The sequence below is a fragment of the Propithecus coquereli genome, unplaced genomic scaffold, assembly GCF_000956105.1.
Source record: "Propithecus coquereli isolate 6110/MARCELLA unplaced genomic scaffold, Pcoq_1.0 Scaffold18, whole genome shotgun sequence".
Lineage (NCBI taxonomy): Eukaryota > Metazoa > Chordata > Mammalia > Primates > Indriidae > Propithecus > Propithecus coquereli.
Genome location: NW_012142745.1, coordinates 1,052,755 through 1,072,856, shown reverse-complemented (window position 1 = coordinate 1,072,856; position 20,102 = coordinate 1,052,755). Strand labels below are relative to the sequence as shown.

At 55.3% G+C, this 20,102-nt stretch overlaps 1 protein-coding gene across 1 annotated transcript; it reads left to right on the top strand.

Annotated features, from left to right (window-relative positions):
• Positions 1-947: 947 nt before the first annotated feature.
• IHH (indian hedgehog) lies at positions 948-7,217 on the top strand. Its single transcript, XM_012642492.1, has 3 exons — positions 948-1,370; positions 3,804-4,065; positions 5,789-7,217. The coding sequence occupies exons 1-3, from the start codon at positions 1,059-1,061 to the stop codon at positions 6,445-6,447; spliced, it is 1,233 nt and encodes a 410-aa protein (XP_012497946.1). The 5' UTR covers positions 948-1,058; the 3' UTR covers positions 6,448-7,217.
• Positions 7,218-20,102: the final 12,885 nt, after the last annotated feature.

Genomic DNA, 20,102 nt, shown 5'->3' with positions numbered 1-20,102 from the left:
CCCGTTTGACTCTTCAAAAGGCTGCACTCCCCACCCCCAGTTTCACACCCAGCAGGCTCAGGCCGTGGGATGTGCACTGGGTTGGTACAGAACCCAGCTCCATCAGGCGGAGAGGGCCCGTTGCCTGGGCTAGGGTCCGGCGCCAGGTTATGAGCAGCCTCCTGCCTTTTGGGTTTGCTTCCTCGCAGGGGACACCGTAGGCGGCTGTGCGGTCCGGCCACTACCCCCCGCCCCTCGCGTCCGGCCGCGCCGTGGGTTGCGGTCTGCGTGGGGGTGGCAGCTCCTGTCCGGGAGGTTTGCGCCTGGCGGGGCACCCCAGAGCTGCGAGGAGCTGGTAGGCGAGGCCAGGGCGGGGTGGGGCGCGTCCGGGCGGGGAGGGCGAACTCAGGCAGTGCAGGGGGCGCAGAGGGCAGCGAGCGGGCGGACGCGCGGCCGAGGAGCGAGCGGGACGAGGGCTGGCTAGTGCCGGGGCCGCCCGCCCGAGGGGGAGGAGGCTGTGCTGCCCTTGCTGCAGGTTCGCTGTCGAGCGCACAGGAGGCAGGGACATGGGTAGGGTGCGGTCTGCGCGGGGCCCGAGCCCGGATCTCTTCCATTTCCCCTCTCACTCGGCCCCGGGCTGCGCCGCAGACGGCAGCAGCTCCCGCTCCGCCCGAGCCGCCTGACCGCCGGGCCGGGGTGCTAACCGCGGGGCCCTGCAGCCCGCCGGCCCGGCCAGCCCAGCCCAGCCCGGCGGCCCGCAGCCCCGCCGCCCGCCGCCCCCCGCCGCCGCCGCGTTGCCAAAACAAACGGGCCGGCCTATTTATTGGCGGCCGGCGAGCCCGGCAGCTCAGAGTCGAGGCGCCGAGGGGGACAGCGCGCCGCCACCAGCCAGGGCCCCAGGCCCCCGCCCCGCACCTGAGTCCCGCCGGCCCTGCGCCGCGCCGCGCCGCCCATGGCGCCCCCGCCTGGAGCCCCCCAGAGCCACCCGGACGCCTGATTCCCTGCAACGCTCCCGTCGACCCGCCCACCCATCAGCCCACCAGGCGCCCTCGCCCGCCGCTCTCCCGGGCTCCCTGGCCATGTCTCCCGCCTGGCTCCGGCCCCGACTGCGGTTCTGCCTGCTCCTGCTGCTGCTGGTGGTGCCGGCGGCACGGGGTTGCGGGCCGGGTCGGGTGGTGGGCAGCCGCCGGCGGCCGCCGCGCAAACTCGTGCCGCTCGCCTACAAGCAGTTCAGCCCCAACGTGCCCGAGAAGACCCTGGGCGCCAGTGGGCGCTATGAAGGCAAGATCGCGCGCAGCTCCGAGCGCTTCAAGGAACTCACCCCCAACTACAATCCTGACATCATCTTCAAAGACGAGGAGAACACAGGCGCCGACCGCCTCATGACCCAGGTGAGCGCGATCCGCTCTCCCAGCGCGCTGCCGCCGAAGCACCGCCACCTGCCCGGCCCTACCCGCCCCCCAGCACCTTTTCTGGACTGCCTGGCACGCCCCCTGGCACCTGCCCCTCTCGCCAAGCCCGGCTGCCTCCTGCCCAGGATGGGCCGGCTAGGGGTCCCGGCGGCAGTGTCGGCATCCCCTAGCCCGCCGGAGATTGCGAGAAGAACTTCCCGCTGCCAAGCCACAGCCCAGCAGGTTGGCGGCGGCCCCTCTGCCCCAGAGTGCTGGCAGCTCAGGCCAGACACGGCACCCGGAGGTACCGCGATCCAGCTGCCTCCTTTGCCTTCGGGACCCACGCAGTCCCTCCTGGCCTAACCTGCACAGCCGTGCCCCCTTCATTTTGAAGCCATTCTGCACCCCTGAGGCGAAGAAGCTCTGGGCGCTGAGGACCCCATGGCTTTTCCTACCCCGCTGCGCTCTTGGTTCCTTGCGCTGCCCCCTCCTGGAGCAGTATCCCGGCTGGGTCTGGGGTTAAGGAATGGCAAGGAGGAGCTGAGGAGAGAGGCGGAGGTGGGAAAGGGAACCCGCCGAGCGAGCCCACATGTCTGTCCAGAGAGCTGAGCGGCGCGGCTGCGGTTAAAGGGTGGGGTACCAGGGCCTTTGGGCTCTGGGACTGAGCTTAGGGGATCCCTAGACTTGGTGGAGGGGACAGGAAGGAGTGGAAGGGAGGGGCTGAGATGCCCGAGGAAGGCAGCGAGCAGGGCCGAAGCTAGTCTGCAGGCTTGGAGCAGGACCCGCGCACTCCGCCCAAGGGTAGGGGCGCAAACTTCCTTCCCTGAAGCCGGGTCTTCGAGAGGAGAGACCTACGCCCCCTTCCACTGGGGTCTCCCGAGGCTTCCCCCGCAAGCAGGCGGCTGGCTTTCTAGATCCTTGAGGAAGAGCAGCTAGACCACGGCCCTCAGCATGCGCCCTGGCGCCGGGGCTGGCCGGCCGGTGTCGGGGCCGAAGGTTGGCTGGTGGCCGGGCCGGGCCGGGCGCCGAGGAATGCAGATAAGGATCCGGGCCACGGGCTGGGCAATCATTGACAGCGCACGCCCGGGCTCTGGACCCGAAGGGGTGGGGGCCGTGGGGGAGAGAGGGGCGGGGAGCCGGGCCCGCGGGGCGGACATAGGTGGGGGGCTAGAAGCGTGGTGGCAAGGGCCAGGAAGAAGCAAGCGGAGCCCCCTCCGGGCGCAGTGAGCGCCCCCAGCCATCCTGCGCGCCGGGAAGGACCGGCCTGGCTTTGGGTTGTAGCCGCTCTTGGTTCCTGGGAGGCCGAGTCCAAGGGTCTGTGGGGCCCAGGCTCCGCAGGTGGGGGTAGTTTGAGACATCTGCTGCCCACATTTGGCGGCGCCTAGCACCTCAGAGTCAAGGACTGGCGGTAGGGCGCCCCCCCTGCAGGCCAAGGCCCCGGCCCCTGCTTCCCTTTCCCCCACTCAGCTGCGTGGTACCCTGGGCTCTCAGGACCCAGACACGGGGGAGGCAGCAATCATGGATGGTACCCTTCCGTTCTTCCCGCAGAACGCGGCTCTACCCCACCTCCACATGAGGAGGATCGTGGAGCTGGCTCCCCGAGATCAGAAACTCGGTTTCTCCGGTGCCTTCCGGTACAGGGGCGGCCCACTGGCGCAGAGGTGCTGAGGGCTCTGGGATTGTCAACCAACAGCCGCACGCGCCTTGTGTCGCCCCCCACCAGGCGGGCCGGGGCACTAGCCTACTAGTGTCTGGGCTGCCTTATCTAGGGTGCGGATGCGGGTGCGTGCCGGTTTGGGATCGTAAGAAGGACCCAGCAGAAACTCTCTGTGGCTCTGGAGGGATCCAAGCAGGCCTGGGATTCCCCTCCAACACACCCCTCCTCCCGACGCTGCTGGGGTGCTCTGCACCTGCCGCGCCTCCAGAGCCGGTCGTCCCGGGCCTCAGCCCTGAGGCTGCGGTGACACCTACTGGGCACCTCGAGCCTTGCACGCCTAGCAGGCCAGCCGCAGGCAGTCGGCTCCCCGACCACCTCCTGCCTCCGGGCTTTGGCGAGACAGAGGGACCGGGCGCTCAAAAGGCGTAGCAAAAGGCGGAGCCTTATGTGTGCAGGGACCCATACCCAGAGCTTGGGGAGAGAGAGCACAGGAGGGAAGGGGATCAGCCCTCAGAGAAGGGCACCCCGAGGGTGCGCGCCTCCATGCGCCCTCCAGATTTGTGGCGCCACCATGCGGTCCCCATCCCTGGGAGCGGCTCGATGCTAGCATGGGAGGAAGCCGGTTAGGGCCCTCTGTTCCTAAGGGAAAGGGACAGAGAATCCTCCCCGGTCTTCCAACTCCAGTGGGTGCGGTGGGAAAGTTTATGGGGAGGCAGCGCTTGCCCCTGCCCGGGAGCCGGCTCCTCCCCCTAATTTCGCGCACATTCCTCTCACAGCGTTGCAAGGACCGCCTGAACTCTCTGGCCATCTCGGTGATGAACCAGTGGCCCGGTGTGAAGCTGCGGGTGACTGAGGGCTGGGATGAGGACGGCCACCACTCGGAGGAGTCCCTGCACTATGAGGGCCGCGCAGTGGACATCACCACGTCGGACCGCGACCGCAATAAATACGGACTGCTGGCACGCTTGGCAGTGGAGGCTGGCTTCGATTGGGTGTATTACGAGTCGAAGGCCCACGTGCATTGCTCCGTCAAGTCCGGTGAGCCGCCGCCAGGGGGCTGGGCCCGGGGCCGGGGCCGCAGGGCGTGGGCAGGCGGCACAGTGCCCGCTGGGGCCGAGAAGGTGAAGAGGCCCGCCCGGGGATGGAGGCGGGGACCCTGGGGAAGAGGACGTCGGCGGCGCTCCCCGAGGCTACTCATGACCGCCTGCTCATCCCACCCTTGGTAGTGCCATGGGGGAGCCTAGGGAGATAGGGCCCTGTCCCAGCGTGGCTGGGTGCTGACCTGGCAGTCCACAGTCTAGACCCTGCCACAAGAGGTGCAAGACAGAGCAAGCTGGACAGATGGAGGAAGCCAGGCTGACAGACATGCCTCCCCACCCAGCCTGGTGCAGAACAGGGAGGGTGGTGGGGCAGGGGCCAGGGGCCAGGGTGTGTCCAGACACCAGCAGGGCTGATCAGGAGCCCAGAGGTTCAGAACCCACCACCCAGCTGCAGGTCAGGCTTCCCTGGGGCGCAGGCGTCCCCATCCTCTCCCCCCAGGGCCCTGAAGCTGGACATTTTGGGCCAAAGCCAACCACGATAGCCAGAATAAACAAAGTGGACTCAATAAAGTGGATTTTCCCAGATCGGCCGCCTTGTTGATCAGAAGTGGCAGGCACTGGGGCCTCGCCCCTCCCTCAAGCCTTGTCAGTGTCCATGTTACCTACACTGAACCCAGCCATGAGAGCTTCGAATGGTTCCTGTGTGGGTACCAGCCTGGCCCCACCTGGCCTCGGGCTGAGCCCTCCACACTGGCACCGTGTAGTTGTCCCACGCACAGACCCAGCACACTGAGCCCAGGCCCGAAGTTTGGTATTCCTGATCCTCGCTGGGCTCCAGGGGTGATCCCACCCTGACCCACAGCCACAGCCTGACCCCTCCACTTAGCACGCCCCCTGCCAACTGTGTCCACCTCAAGTCCCATCCACCCTGATTCTGCGAATACTGGCCCAGGGCTGGCTCCCAGGGTGGCCACTTCCATTCCTTAGTCCTGACCCCTAAACACTGTTCCCCATCCTCCCTGCTGATGCCACTGTGTCCTGTCCCTGCACAAGGACCCAGCACATGAAGTGAAGATGATGACTGTGTCCTCTCCCCAATCCACCCCCAGCCCGACTGCTCACTCGGAGGCTGCCCCAGGGGTCTGTATTCGCCCCATGGGCTGGCTCTCCTCTCACTTCCATGGACTCAAAGGGCCAGCTCTGGCACAGAACTTGGGGTGTCAGTCTGAGAGGGCCATGTTTTAGAAGCCTCTAAGCAAGGGCTGAGAAATACAGGACATCTAGACCCCAGAGGAGCTAAGCGGCTTCCCCTTGTCCACGAGGCTGAAGTGTTCCTGGTGTCACATCTCAGCCGACCACTGCCTGGCTCAGCTGAGCCCTGGCCTCTGACTTTTTCACAGCATTGCCAGGATGTGAACAGATGGGGGGCATCACATGGGCTTCGGGAGGGCCCCTTTTCTCTCACCAACTGGGTCTTAGAACGCCAGTGTGCTCCTGTCATTGGCACAGGATTGGGCTGGGAGAAGGGGGCAGGAGGTCACGCTGGGCTTGGGGGCAGGTTCAAGCCTGCATGGGAGGTAAAAGCCGGGCCAGGATGTGGTGATGGGGCCTCTTTGGGAGCAAGAGGAGCTCTGGCTGGGCAGGCTGGCCAGGGGAGGGACGCTGTGGCTGGAAGGCTCAGCTCCGCAGCAGTAACACCTTCATGTCCCTTCTTCCCACAGAGCACTCGGCCGCAGCCAAGACGGGTGGCTGCTTCCCTGCTGGAGCCCAGGTGCGCCTGGAGAGTGGGGCACGTGTGGCCTTGTCAGCCGTGAGGCCAGGAGACCGGGTGCTGGCCATGGGGGAGGATGGGAGCCCCACCTTCAGTGATGTGCTCATTTTCCTGGACCGAGAGCCCAACAAGCTGAGGGCCTTCCAGGTCATCGAGACGCAGGACCCCCCTCGCCGCCTGGCACTCACGCCTGCCCACCTGCTGTTTACGGCTGACAATCACACAGAGCCAGCAGCCCGCTTCCGGGCCACATTTGCCAGCCACGTGCAGCCCGGCCAGTATGTGCTGGTGGCCGGGGTGCCAGGCCTTCAGCCTGCCCGAGTGGCAGCTGTCTCCACACACGTGGCCCTTGGGGCGTATGCCCCACTCACGAGGCACGGGACTCTGGTGGTGGAGGATGTGGTGGCTTCCTGCTTTGCAGCGGTGGCTGACCACCAGCTGGCTCAGCTGGCCTTCTGGCCCCTGCGACTATTTCACAGCTTGGTGTGGGGCAGCTGGACCCCGGGTGAGGGTGTGCACTGGTACCCCCAGCTGCTCTACCGCCTGGGGCGTCTGTTGCTAGAAGAGGGCAGCTTCCACCCGCTGGGCATGTCTGGGGCGGGGAGCTGAAAGAACCCCACCACTGCCCTCCCGGAACTGCCATGCTGGGTCCAGAGGCCTGCCAGCCAGGAGGGTGCTGGCCCTGGAAGGGACCTGAGCTGTGGGCACTGGTTCCTGCCATCTCCCCCACCGTGGAGATACGCCATTGACACTTGACTGGGCAATGCCAGTGTCCCGCACCCCCATCTTGGTGTAGTGATAGAGCTGCAGGCTGAGCTGGTGAGGGGTAGTGATCTGTACTTCTGTCCTAGAGACCATGAGGCTGGCACGGAGGCTCCAACCCAGCCAGCTCTCCCTGCAGTTTTCACAGGCTGCCTCCCCTGACGGAGAGGCCGTTCCACCTGCCTTAGGCCCCGTTAGGTGGGCTCGCACCTCAGACGATGCTGCTAGATTCCCTGGGAGCCAGCAGGGAGCTGGCTGGACTCAACACTGCCCACAACCGAGAAGACCACAGGGTGGGGCAGCGTCCTGGCCATCCTGAGGTATGACCTTCCTCCCTGGCCACACTCCTCAAGACGCGCATCCAGAGACTGTTGCTGTCAGCAGGCAGAGTTCTGTGTTCCGGCCAATGTGACCCTAGGGCCTGGGACTGGGTGTCCTTGTCCCCTCCGCCCAGGCTAAGCTCCCTTTTCTGCTGAACCATGACCCCCACCTCCTCCTCCGGTCAGTCTCCCCCACCTTATTTATTGGCGCGGAGGGGGAATCCCATGGGAGAATTTGGGGGGTGTTTTGGTCTTTTCCTCCTTTTGTAATAAAAATTATTTAAGTTGTTAGAGCCATAGAGTCCGGGATGCTGAGCGGGGCAATGCACGTAGTTGGCAGCCGCAGATGCATCTGTACGGGGCTTTGCTCCCTCCCTGGTAAGGCGCGACTCACCTTCCTCCAAGGGCGAAACCTCCAGAGCTCCCACTCTCTCTGCAGGCCATTTATCACCCAGGAGCTCTGCAAAGTCCCCACAGAGAGCTGTGCTCTGCGCTGGGCAGGGCCTTCACATACTGACCACAAAATTTGCCCTAAACATGGCTGGACCAGAGAGAGAACTGATATAACTAGTCCATGGTCACTTTCCTCATCTAGAACCATCTCAGTGTGCCCTCGGGCCTGGTTTCTAACTCTTCACTGTTGACAATGGACTGCATGCAGCATGCAAAGATTCTGCAGAATTCACATTTGTCTGTAGCCTATTCCGACTTCTCGGACTGGTTAGAGATCCTCCTGACCTAGCACTTCTCAAACCTCACAATCACCTGAGCAGCTTATTTAAAGATGATTCCTGGCCCCACTTCTGGGATTCTTTTATAGATCCAGCGAGGCCCAGGAACTTATTTTTACCAACACCCTAAACAGGGCAAATGGCCTATGGACCACACTTTGGGGAACACTGCTTAGTCGAGAGAAGGCCCGTTTTCTTGCCAAGACAGAATGACCCCTTTCTCCACTTTCTCTCAGTCCCTCCATCCCAAGGCAAGTTTTTCCATACTCACTACGGATCAGCTGAGATTCCAGGTCCAGTGGTACAACTGTTCAATTTTCAGGAATTTTGTGAGCCAGTTGAAATAGGCACGGTGGCTATGGAAACTGTGGAAATTGGTAGATGCTACAAATCAGGGCTTTCCCCACTGTGGGGAGCCCGTTGCTAAAGCATGTCACTGCCGGGTCCTGTCTTCTCGCTGAGATGATCACGTTGGGAGTGCGGGGGATGACTGCTCAGACTCTTACCTTACCGACCCCGCCTCCGTGGAAGGAAACTCCAGGGAAAACTGCATTACTCAGGGGTCTGTGTCATCTGGAGAGATAGGCCCCATAGGTTATAATGATAATTGCTGTCATTTAATGAAGACTAACCTTTGCTAGCATTATTCTAGATCTTTATACTTGGCAGCCCATTTAATTCTCGTAACAACCCTATACGGTGTGTACTTTAATATCGTTTTCTGATTAGAACACAAAGGCATGAGGAAGATAAATAACTTGCCCAAGGTTACACAGAAAGTGACAGAAGCAGGATTTGAATCCTTCCAGACTGGCTCTTGGGCCCATTCTTTCACCACCAAGCTTTTCCCTGGGCAACTTGGGTCATCTCCAGAAAGTCATGCTCAGCACATCAGGTCTGGAAATATGCTTTGTCAGCACATCTGCGGTGGCCCCTCCTCTCTGCGGCAGACACACTGACCAGGCCCACAGGGACCCAAATGCCCATGAACTCACTTACATTGAGAAATATAAGGTCAAGGTCAAGATGCTCTTGTCCATTCATTCACACATGCCCTCCCTGTAGACATCCTACCAGGGAGATCTGATTATGATGACAGCTGCTGGTCAGTGTGGATACACGGAGTGGGTGACTCTCCAGGTCATGGAGGAAGGGGAGAGAGAGAAGGTGCCTCTCCTGCTGAGCCTGGGCACAGTTGGTCCAGCAGACAGAGCCATTTGGTGTCTCCAGACCTTTCTCGTCCAGATGGGCCTCCTCAGGGAACACATCTATTCTTCAAATAAAGATTCAAAAAACAAAAAGTCTCAGTAAAAAACTTTGTCCCAATTCAGGCCCTCAAAATTCCAACCTTAGGGTGGGAGTGGGGCCCTACAGTTTTTCCGGGGATCCTGGGCTCAGATCTGAAGAGATAAGGGAACGAAGAGACAAGGAGAGATGGCCTGACTGTCATCTTTCACCTCTGCGGTGTGCTGGCCCCAATCTCTCCTGTGCTGTGTGCAGTGCCCAGGCCCAGGCAGTTGCAGATTCAGTTCCTGCCTCTCCACTTGGGCCCAGGCTCAGCCCCCAGGGCTGCTGCATTCACAGCCGTGATCTTCACTCACAGCAGATGTTTACTGGATGCCCCTGTGTCGGCCACTGTGCCCGGTAGGTGCCTGCCCCCAGCGAACCCCTAGGGAGGGAGGGAGAATGGTGGGAAATAGGGATGTCCGCGTCGTGCACTAAGTGCTGTGACTGACATCCTCACATGGGCTACGGGAGCAGCTGGGAGCAGCTGGTGACTACGTAAGTTCCTGAAGGTGAGGATGCTACAACTGGGCAAGAAGGAATTTGCTGGGCAGGCAAGAGGAATAAGGTATCAAAGACTTGGGGGCTCGAGTGAGCCTGAGGGCTTAGAGGAACCACCGTGAGGCCAGCATTGCAAAACCATGCACATACATGTGGGCTTGGCAAGCGCTGAGGTGGGCAGGAGTCAGATGACACAGAACCCATGTTCCATGCATTTGGATTCAATCTTGGGGGCCGGGGAGCACCTAGAGGGTTTGAAGCAGGGGAGGCTCATGACCAGATTGCTTCTGAAAGCTCACCTGGCTACAAAATGGGGGATAGATTAGGGGGGCAATAGTAGAAGCAGAGAGTCCACTTATTGGGGAGAGAAGTTGGTGACTGAGACTGGGGAGGGGGTAGTAGGGTCAGAGAGAAGTTGACGGATTGTAGACGTTTAGGCAAAAGAATGACCAGGATGGAGGCCAAGGTTGGATGAGCCATGCTGGGGAAGAAGGACCCAAGTTAACTTTGGGGTTTTTAAGCAGGCGATCCAGCTCCCCTAACCTCAGCATCCTTGACCTTGGCCCTTCTTTAGCCTTAGTGGCTTCACCTGTAAGGGTGACATCTAGGGCTTTCCCATTACATATCCTCTCTCCTTGTTGTTCAAAGGTCTACCAGGGTTCAAGGGACCCTCCAGGATCCTGTTCTCTCTGCCTGCTCCCCCTCGACCTTGGAAGTGCATCGGGAAGAAACTCGCCCCCAATAGGCTAGTCCAGGCAAGGTGCAGAGACTATGCCTAAATCCACAGGTTCCCAGGGAGACCTGGAGACAGTGAGACCCAGAGTGAATAGTGAGGCCTCTGGAGCCACCTGTGCCAATTGCCTTCAACCAAGGGCTCTCTGTACCTTCCCCAAGATGGCCTTGCAGCCTCCTAGCTCTTATTTGGAAAGCCCCAGTAAGTGCAGGGCATGGTTTATTGGAAGCCCTGTGGGCCTGCACTTGCCCCTCTCCCCCAACACACATGGGCCTCAGGGCGCTGTCTGCAGAATGGCTTCTGATAGTGAGTGGCTCATATTGGAAAGGGCTGAACTCAAGTTACAGTCCTTTAGGCAGTAGACCTGCTGCTAGCACCTGTGGCCCTGTATGGCAACTGGAATTCGGCACCTTCCATTGAAAAGTAGCAAAAATCTACCCCCCGGGGACACCCAACTGAAAAGTCAACTCTTTTGGTCTGGTGCCAAGAGGAGGAAGTTCATTTAGAAGACACCCTAGCACCGGGTTCATGCTGGGGCATGCGGCACATCTGGATTTCAGCCCCCCCTTGCCTGCTCAGCCTAGAGCCCTTGTACAGTGCACAAGTTGTACAACTGTAAACTCTGGTCCTGACAGGCCTGGGCTTCTGCTAGGCTCAGCCGATTCTGCCAGGAATGAAGATTTGGAAAGAAGCTCCAAACAGTGTGACATCAGAGGAAGAGCAGAGCCCTCAGACAGGGGCTGGAGCCGGATGCACAATGCCTGGAGACTTCCTGGAGGAGGCTTTGGAATGGGCCTTCAGGGGCATGAGTGACTTGGGCAGGGTAGGCAGATGGATCATCAGGAACAGATGCGCAGAGGGGAAGTTCAGAGCACCCTCAGGGACTGGGAGCCAGTGTAGTTGGTACTAGAAGTGCCAGGAAGGGAGACTGCAAAGTATGAGTTGGGGAGAAGTGTTGTGCCCCATGGCAAGGGCAGAGCTGAGGGTCTGGGGGGACATGTCGGAGTGGGAAGCGCCCCAAAGAATGTCAGACTCCAGCAGTGGAGGCCTTTGAGTGAGAGTACGGGCCCAGCTTCCCACCTGGGAGGGTGCCCCATCTGGGGAGATCTCTCTGGCAGGGTTGGCAGTGGCAGCTCCCCCTCCCAGGCCCCCTGGCCCCTGGGCGGCTGCACCTTCTGGGGCTCAGCCCCTTGTCCCACACCCTAGCCTGGTTCTTAAAGCCTCTTTGTTTCATGAGGCCCAGCTGTGGCCAGCCCGGATCTGATAAGACCCCACTGGTTAGATAGCAGCCCTGCCCTGCCTGCCTCCCAGCTCTGGGTCACACCTGGCCGCCTGGCACACAAGTCTCATCCACTCCAGCTGGGCATAGACAAAGGTGCCTTCTCGCCCAGGTGGGGCCAGGGTTTGACCTCTGGGCCAGCCCTCCCTGCAGCCCATTTAAGAATTCTCTCATCTGCATGGTGAAGCAGGACAGGGGAATTATTATCCCCCTTTCAGAGAGAAATAAACTAAGGCTCCAAGAGGGAAAATGACTTGCCCACAGTCATTTCTTCCACGATCAGGAGCACGTACGATGGGTGAAGTGTGCTAGGTGTGCAACTTACATTATCTTTTCTCATCCTAACAGCCTGTGAAGTGCGGTTGTTCCTAATTCCTGCTTTGCAGATGAGGAAACAGAGGCCAGGAGAGGTGAAGTCATTTTCTTAAAATCACACAGTAGCAGAGTCCAGACCAGAACCCAGGCCCCCTGCAGCCACAAACCAAGGGAGGTGGGGCCTGGTGAGTCACCACCCCAGGGGAATGGAAGGAAGGCACTCAAAGCCTCAGCTGAAAAGATATGATGGGCTGGGAGCAGCCAGAACCCTGTCAGAGAAGGTGGTCCTGGAGGAATAGTGTTCTAGGTGCTGTGAGGAGGGTGTAGGAGGGTTAAAATATGTCCACTGATTCTTTGACACTGCTCCTATGCAGAGGCAGGCTCTACCTGGAATCCAGTCCAAGGCTAGGTCAGAAAAAGCCACGCAGTTTCTGCCTGTTTCTATCCTGAGACTGCCATGCTGGAGAGTCCACGCACCCAGCCTATAGATAGGCGTTCCAGTCCATGGCCGACAGCCAGCATCACCTGTCAGCCACAGGAGTGCGCCATCTTGAACACCCAGCCCACTTGGGGCTTCGGATGGCTGCAGCCCTGGCCAACATCTGAATACAACTGCATGAGAAACCCCAAGTTAGAACTGCCTGACCAAGCTCTTTCCGGATTCCTGACCCACAAAACCATATGCAAAATAAAATGGTTGTTTGGAACCTTGACATTTTGGAGTAACTTCTTACATGGCAATAGTAACCAAAGTGCAAAGAGGGAGTGGGACTGATGAGGTCATCTCCTGAGGCTTTCGGAGGATTTTACACAATCAGACACAGGGGCTTTTAAAAACAGAGCCTGTGTGAACCTGGAGGAAGTGCCATGGCCCTGCATCATCTGAAGGGGCAGTGTGAGAAGACTCTGAAATGGAATAAACTTGGGGCAGATGGAGGTGGAGACAACGGGGAGGGTGGGATGAGCACATCTATCCACACACGATCAATTGGAAAAATGCTGTGTATCTGCTCTTCTGGCAGGACTTCTGATGACAGCAAACTCTTGCAGGAGTAAGGAGCCTTGTGGTGGTTCTAGAAGAGGAAAGCTCACGGATATGGGATGTGCATAGCAAGGAGTTATACACGGCCAAGTGGAAAGAAATGCTATTAGAGATTTTAAAATCCCAAATGTTAAATGTTGAAGGAAGTGTTCAAGGGTTGGGACCAGACCTGGGAAAGGGGTTGGACATTCCTGTGGACAATTACTGGCCACATTTGCCCGGAGTGCCACTGTAAACGGGAAATGCAGGACCTCAGCAAGATGCCTGAAGATGAACCAGAGAACAACTGCAGGTATGTCTGCATCTGGCGTCTGCACACACTTCCAAATGCCAGACTCAGGAAAACTCAGAGGAAAGTGACCAGGTAGATAATAGGGAATGGGTGTGGCTGGGGGAGCAGTTAGGCATGTAGGGGTGGAAAAGTTAGTGCGAGGACAGGTTTCTTGGTTTCAATTTCTTAATCCTGGAGAAGCAAAAGATGGGAATGATCAAAATCTTATAAAGAGGGGGAAATAGCAATTTTACAAGGAGAATCCTGGCAGATGCCAATTTAGCCAAGTGATCAAGGTTAACACCACTAATAATACATAGTGACACTATGTACCCCCTGATATGGTACTCTGAGAATGGAATATCACCTCTGTTTTATCCTTACTGTAATCATGAGAAACTTCGAGACAAACCCAGAGGAACATTCTACAAACCAACTGACAATACTCTTCAAAAGAGTCAAGTTATGAAAGGCCAGGACGACTCAGGAAATGCCCCAGGGTGGAGGACACTAAGAAGGCATGACAACTAAATGCGAGGTGGAATCCTGGATTAGATACTAGAACAGAAAAAGGACATTGACAGACAAACTGGTAAAATCCAAACTCTGTACTTTTATTAATTGTGTTTAATGTACCAAGGTTAGCTTCTTGGTTTTGATAAATGGCTTATGGTCACCTAAGATGTTAACCTAAGGGGAAAATGGGACGACGGTTTATGAGAACTCCGTACTATTTTTGTGACTCTTCTGTACATCTAAAATTAACTCAAAATTTTAAAAATGCAAAAATAATGAATAAAGACAGAATCTCATGGACTGGTCAAATGTGGGCTTCCTTACCCTACCCGAGTCCAAGCCAACTTCCACATCCAAAGAAGGCCAGCTGTACTGAGGCAGTGGTCATGGTATGACATCCTCACTTGAGAGAGTGTTCTGATCAGAAATTGATTGGAAAAGGGTTTGAGGAATTATGTAGGGTGGAAAGTCACAGAAAAACAGTGTTCCTCATTTATTCAGAACCTGTAATGAACCAGGCATTAAGCTAAGTGCTTTAAAGCTTTTATCTTACTAAAACCTCACAACCTTTGAAGTAGCTGATAAAATTCTCCCTGTGTACAGGTAGGAGACTGGGTCTTATAGAAGTGAAGGAACAAGATCATATGGCTGTGTAGCCCATGGGGTTGGCGTTCCAATCCGGTCTGTTTGGCTCCAGAGCTCCTTCCTGCCAGCCCATTGTGCTGTCTCCTCAGGGATGCCCTCATTCAGCTCAGACCTCAGGGTTTCTGGGCCAGGTTGGGTGGAGAAGAGGAGATAGAAGGCTGGAGGAGGGAGGAGGGGGATGGCCTCGGATGGGCCAGTCAGCTGGAGCTGTCCGTGGTGCTGCTCAGAGAGCCCACAGCAGACAGTGCGGGTGAAGACAGCGGGGTGAGCTGCCACCCAGAAGGAGCACGGCTCAGACTAGAAAGAAATGAGCAGCTGGATGTGCTAACAGTTCCACCTCCAATGAGGATGAGTCAAGAGGCGGAACAACTTCAAATTGAAATAAATAACTGCGTATACAGTAGCTGGTGAGGTAGGGATTTTTCCTCAGATCTGACTTGCAACCAGCAGAGTATAGCTATACTGATTGCTAATATCTGGAAATACTTTGATGCCAGTTGATAGACAGTCACTGACTGAGCCCTCTACTGCCCTGGCTGCCCTCCCAGGCCCCTCTGTGCACCACCCAGGCTTCCCCATGACCCTGCCACAATGTGGGCTTCCAAGAGCCTGCTCTGGCTCTAAAGCCAGCTGGCGTCCATTCTCATAGGCCGATGCCCACACCTTACCAATCATTAAGTATTTTGACTACTACCCTTGTTTGTTCCCATTTTACAGATGAGGAAAGTGAGGTTTAGGCAGGTTTAACAATTCACCTGACATTGCTCAGCTATTAGAAGCTGAAACCAAGACTTGAATTTGAGTCTTCTGAAATCAAACTTTATGTCTTTTTCCCTGTATCTTTCTACTGTTGGCCTGTGTGTATTTCCACTCTGGGGTGGGGACAATAGGTAGAGGGAGAAAGTTATCTAGGGGGCTTGGGTTTGCATAGGAGAGTTAGAAAACCCCAGTTAGAAAACCCCAGGGGCTCCCAGGCAGAATGGAACCCTTTCCTTTGAATTCTCTTGCCATTTGGCAGTCTGTCCCCAATTCCCTGCCAGTTTTGTGCCCTGACAGCACTTTCAGCCTGGAGGTGCCGACGTTTCTTGACACCCTCCCAACCCAGCAGCTACAGGGAACCATGAGACTCTCATCCAGAGAGTGCCTCCTACCTGCTCCTAGATCCAACCCTGAACTACCACAGTGGCTCTCTTAGCTGTAACCTTCTCTTACTCTTCACCCATCAGGCTGGGCTGAGAAGACTCCCCCACTCATTTCTGAGGTCAGAAGCTTCTGTGGGAGGCCCCACCTCCTCACCTCCCTCCCACAGGTACACCTTGGATGCAAACCTGATTCCAGAGCCAACACTCAAAATGGAGTCAGTGTCTCCGGGTGAAGGAAGGCAGGAAAGGGCTTTCTAAGTGCTGGAGCTTCCTGACTTGCCATTGGACAGCAGCGTGCCCTGGCCATCTCCTTTTGTCTTTTTCCACCTCAGAGCAGCAAAGCACCCTCCTTCTTGGAGAGACAAGGGAGGAAGATGTAGAGAGGACAAATACTTGCAACTTGTCCAACATGTAGCAGAGAAGCTGGATGCTGGTAGCAGGGGAAGGTGCACAGAAGGTTGAGTGGCTTATTGATGGGGTCCTTCCATTTAGTGAGCGACCTTCCTCTGTGTGCCTGTGTGTAACTTTGCTGATTGTCTGCCATGCGTCAAGTACTTTACACGTACCTTAACACTCCATCTTCACACTTGCCTTTTGAAAATTATCTTCAGGTAACAGATGAGGGAGACTGAAGTTCAGAGAGGTCATATGACTTGCCAAGGTCACACAGCCAGTAAGTAACAGTCAGGATTAATCCCAGCTCTGTCTGATTTCCCAGCCCAGAGTCTCCTCTATCCCATGGGGGAGGGGAGGGGATGGTGGGCATGGGAAGATACCAGAAAGAAATGCCTAGAAAAGATATTTTTGTGTGTGCTGAAGTCCAAATCATTGGGTGTGCTTTATCTTTATTAAACCCCACCCCTAGCTTCCAGGCCAGAAGGATCTGAGGCTGTCTCCCCGCCTTCTTCCTCCTTTCTCCCCTATCCTGGTCCCCATCAATTTCCTGTATCATCACCCACCCTTTTGTTCACAGCTTTGAACCAAACGGCACCCCAATTGTGATCTTTTGGGGTCCAGGGAGGATATGAACACCAGGATCCAGCACCCACTATCTCCCAGGGGTTCTGGGCTCCTGGAAAGGGGGATTTCTGAAGCAGACCCAGCTGCTTCCTCACCCTCCTTGGGCTCAAACCCTTGTGAAGCCTCTTTCCATGTATTTGCCTCCCTGGGTAAAGTCCAGCAGGCAGGTCTGTGCCTGGGAGTCTGCAATGTTAGTCAAGGTCACCAGCCAGCAGAGCTTCTAGGAGGCAGCTAGAATCCCACAGAAGCAGAGCCCACAGGGGCCCTGCTAAGAGGAGGAACCATCTCCTTTCATTGTCCCAAATCCAGATCCACCAAGGTTTGAGCAGGCAAGAGCTGTGGAAGGAGACTCCCTGGTGAAGAGGCATGAGGATGCGTGGCTCCTACCATGAGCTTTTCCTTCTCCTCGGGGTTTTCTCACCAGGATTCCTGAGGCCACCATCAAACCCTGCCCCCAGAGTCACTGCTCTCTATTTCTTTTTAGCCTAAGAATGGGCAGGTCCCTTTCCTTGTCCCTAAGGTCCAGCTGAGTCATGCTGACCATTAAAAAAAAAACTTGGGGGAAAACAAAAAGGAAATCATTATAGAAACTACAAACAGCATAAAAGTCATCATGTCCAAAGTGCAGGTTTCAGATTCTTAGAATCCTGTTAAAACCAGTGAAAAGCTCACTGAGTTCCACATTCATTCTTTGATTCCAAGAAAACTCTGGGACTAATCATGCTGGCACAATTTTCCAGGGCCCCTGGCCTGCCCCTTCCCTCCAGTTCTGTCAGCCTCTGGCCATGTGATCTCCCAGGCCAACTCAGGTCACTTTGTCATCTCAGACCACCTTTCATCTTTCACAAGTCAACTCCAACTCTCCCAAAATGCTAGTTTATTTTCTGGGTTTACTCCTAGATTCAGTAAGCTCTCTCCTCCTAACCATATCCCCCCTCCCATCTGAGGAAACCTGTTCACTGTCTTAGGCAGCGAAACACCCTTAACTGCCCATGAATGAACTTTGAGACTTTCAGCTTCACCTACCTAAGGAGTCTTCACAAAATAAGACCCTTCCTCCAACGCAGACACCGACAAATGAACAAACGGGCCTCCAAAACTCCACATTATGTATAATAATCCCATCTTCATACATTAACCTTCGGATCCCTTTGAAAGAGTTATTTTTCTTGGCACTTGGGCAGGAAGAAATGCAGGGAGAAAATGCCAAGGACATGTTCTCTCCCACCAGCAAGAGGAATCTATTTGCAAAGCAATATGAAAATAAGAAATAATTACGTAAACAACTGGAGCCTCATTATCAGTGTTATAGTCTATAAAAAAGACATCTGCACTAGAAAGTTTATAGCAGCACAACTCGCAATAGCAAAGACGTGGAAACAACCCAAGTGCCCATCAATACATGAGTGGATTAATAAAATATGGTATACGTATACCATGGAGTTCTACTCAGCCACAAGAAACTATGGTGATATAGCACCTCTTGTATTATCCTAGATAGAGCTGGAGCCCATTCTGCTACTAAGTGAAGACAAGTACCACATGTACTCACCATCAAATTGGTATTAACTGATCAACACTTATGTGCACATATGGTAGTAACATTCATCGGGTGTCGGCCAGGTAGGAGCGGGGAGGAGAGGATGGATATATTCACATCTAATGGGTGCAGTGTGCACCATCTGGGGGATGGACACGCTTGAAGCTCTGACTCGGGTGGGGCAAAGGCCATATATGTAACCTAAACATTTGTACCCCCGTAATATGCTGATATAAAAAATAAAAAATAAATAATGTGTTAAGTGAAAAAGAAAAAAGAAATTATTACAGACTGCATTTAAGTTAACAATTGCAGTCACAGGGATGAGTTTCTGAGCCTACGTCACCAATGCGTGTCGGGAAAGAACAGAAATGACACCCATTCCAGTGCCGAGTCCATTGAGTAGCTTCCTATGAATTTGGTCGTCAACTAAAGTCGAGATTGCTGGGATGTTACAACCAGGAGACTATGCATATCCACAGTTACTACTAACAGGAAAGGCAGGGAATCAACGCTGAGTATAAGGAACTTGGGCGGCGCATTCGCTTTCTCTGATTCTTGACTCGTTCGGGCTGCTGTCGTTGCCCTGGGATACCAGGAGACGCCGCGTCCTGCGTCCTGCGCGTCCTGTATCTATGGAGACGACAATATGGCGGCGGTGTGCGCTCTGAGCGTTGGTCCCAGGGTCCCGGGGAGCGGCGCGCGAGTGGCCGGGAAAGGTATCTGTCCCGGGAGACTGCTTCCTCCGGGAAGTAGTGGCCGGGGGGTCCCCTCCATGCCCTTCAGAGAGCCTCGTGAGACTGAGATTGGGGCGAGATCAATCAGACTAAGGAGCCTGAAGAGAAAGGAAGAACAACTTAAGTATATTTTGTCCCCTTCATTTTACCTATTATTGCTCCCTCAACTCTACACAACGATCATTTTTTCCACTGGTCATCTTGGGAATTTTTAGGTCGGAAATTAGACGAATAAAGGAAGCCCATGCTGTATTTTTTAAAGTCTTCGAGGTTAGAAAATTTGATTTAAAACAAAACGAAAACCCTCCCTTGCCCGAATCTCTTCACAACGATTGCAGATGTGTGAGTCTTTTGGAAGAGTAGTGCGGGCTGGTGTGGAAATTTTGATTGTTAATTATAGTAACATAGATTTGTTTAGCGCTTTTTCCAGTCCCCTATTTCATTCAAACTTCACATTAACTTTGTGAAGTAGTCAGGATAACCTTCATTGTACAGGCAAGAAGACCCAGGCTCAGGAAGAAGGAGAAACTTGCTTCCCCAGAGCTAGTCTGAGGAGATGCTGGCACTCAGCTTTCTGTGCCCAGGGACCAGTGCTCACGCCCTTAAGCCCTTTGACCTGGGCGGGAGCAGTTTTGTACACGTTATCTCTCATCTCTTCTGCGTGCTCTCTGGGATAGCTTCATGTGTTGAGTGGAGACTTTTTCAGAGCCCTGAGGCAGGAGCTGTCTATAGAATCCCCTGAGGTCAGAGACATGAATGAGTCAGGGCAGGACCACAAAGCCTTCCAGTGGCAGAAACGTAAGGGGCTCTCCTCCTTGTCTCCCCAGCTTGCCTTTCTGAGGTTCCATCTGAATGTCCACTTCACAACTGAAGGTAGGAGCCTTGCCTGACTCGTCCGGTGCCTAGAACAGTACTTGGTACATGGTAGGCACTCAGTACATGCTTTGTGAATGAATAAATGAGTGAATCTAGATAGTTCCAAAGGGTTTGGAGACGTTGCCAACCAGGAAAAATGGAATCAACAGAATCTTTGACGTTGGATGGGTGGGAGGGGATGGGAGAGTCTCTGATGCAAGTGTATAAATTCCTAAGGGATGGCCATAAAATTGTTTACTGAATCTGAATATGCTATAAGAAGGACCTGAGCCACAAACTTGAAAAGAGAAAACTTTAAGGCCAAGTAAAAGGCAAGTCACATGTAATCATAAACTATTGTATGGATTACAATACCTGTAAAGTCCTTACAACACTGCCTGGCCTAAGTTCTCGGTAAATGTCAGTGGAAGTTATTATTTTTGAGATTGTTATATTCAAAGAAGTGGGGAAGGATACTGAGTAGTCTGAAAAATATACACATGTTCAAAAAAGGTATTAGAATGATGCTGTCCAATATGGTAGCCACCGGCACATGTAGCTATTAAGCACT

Coding starts and splice junctions, on each gene's coding strand:
- IHH (XM_012642492.1), top strand. CDS start 1,059: ATGTCTCCCGCCTGGCTCCGGCCCCGACTGCGGTTCTGCCTGCTCCTG. Junction 1,371..3,803: donor CCGACCGCCTCATGACCCAG/GTGAGCGCGATC, acceptor TTCCTCTCACAG/CGTTGCAAGGACCGCCTGAA. Junction 4,066..5,788: donor GCATTGCTCCGTCAAGTCCG/GTGAGCCGCCGC, acceptor TTCTTCCCACAG/AGCACTCGGCCGCAGCCAAG.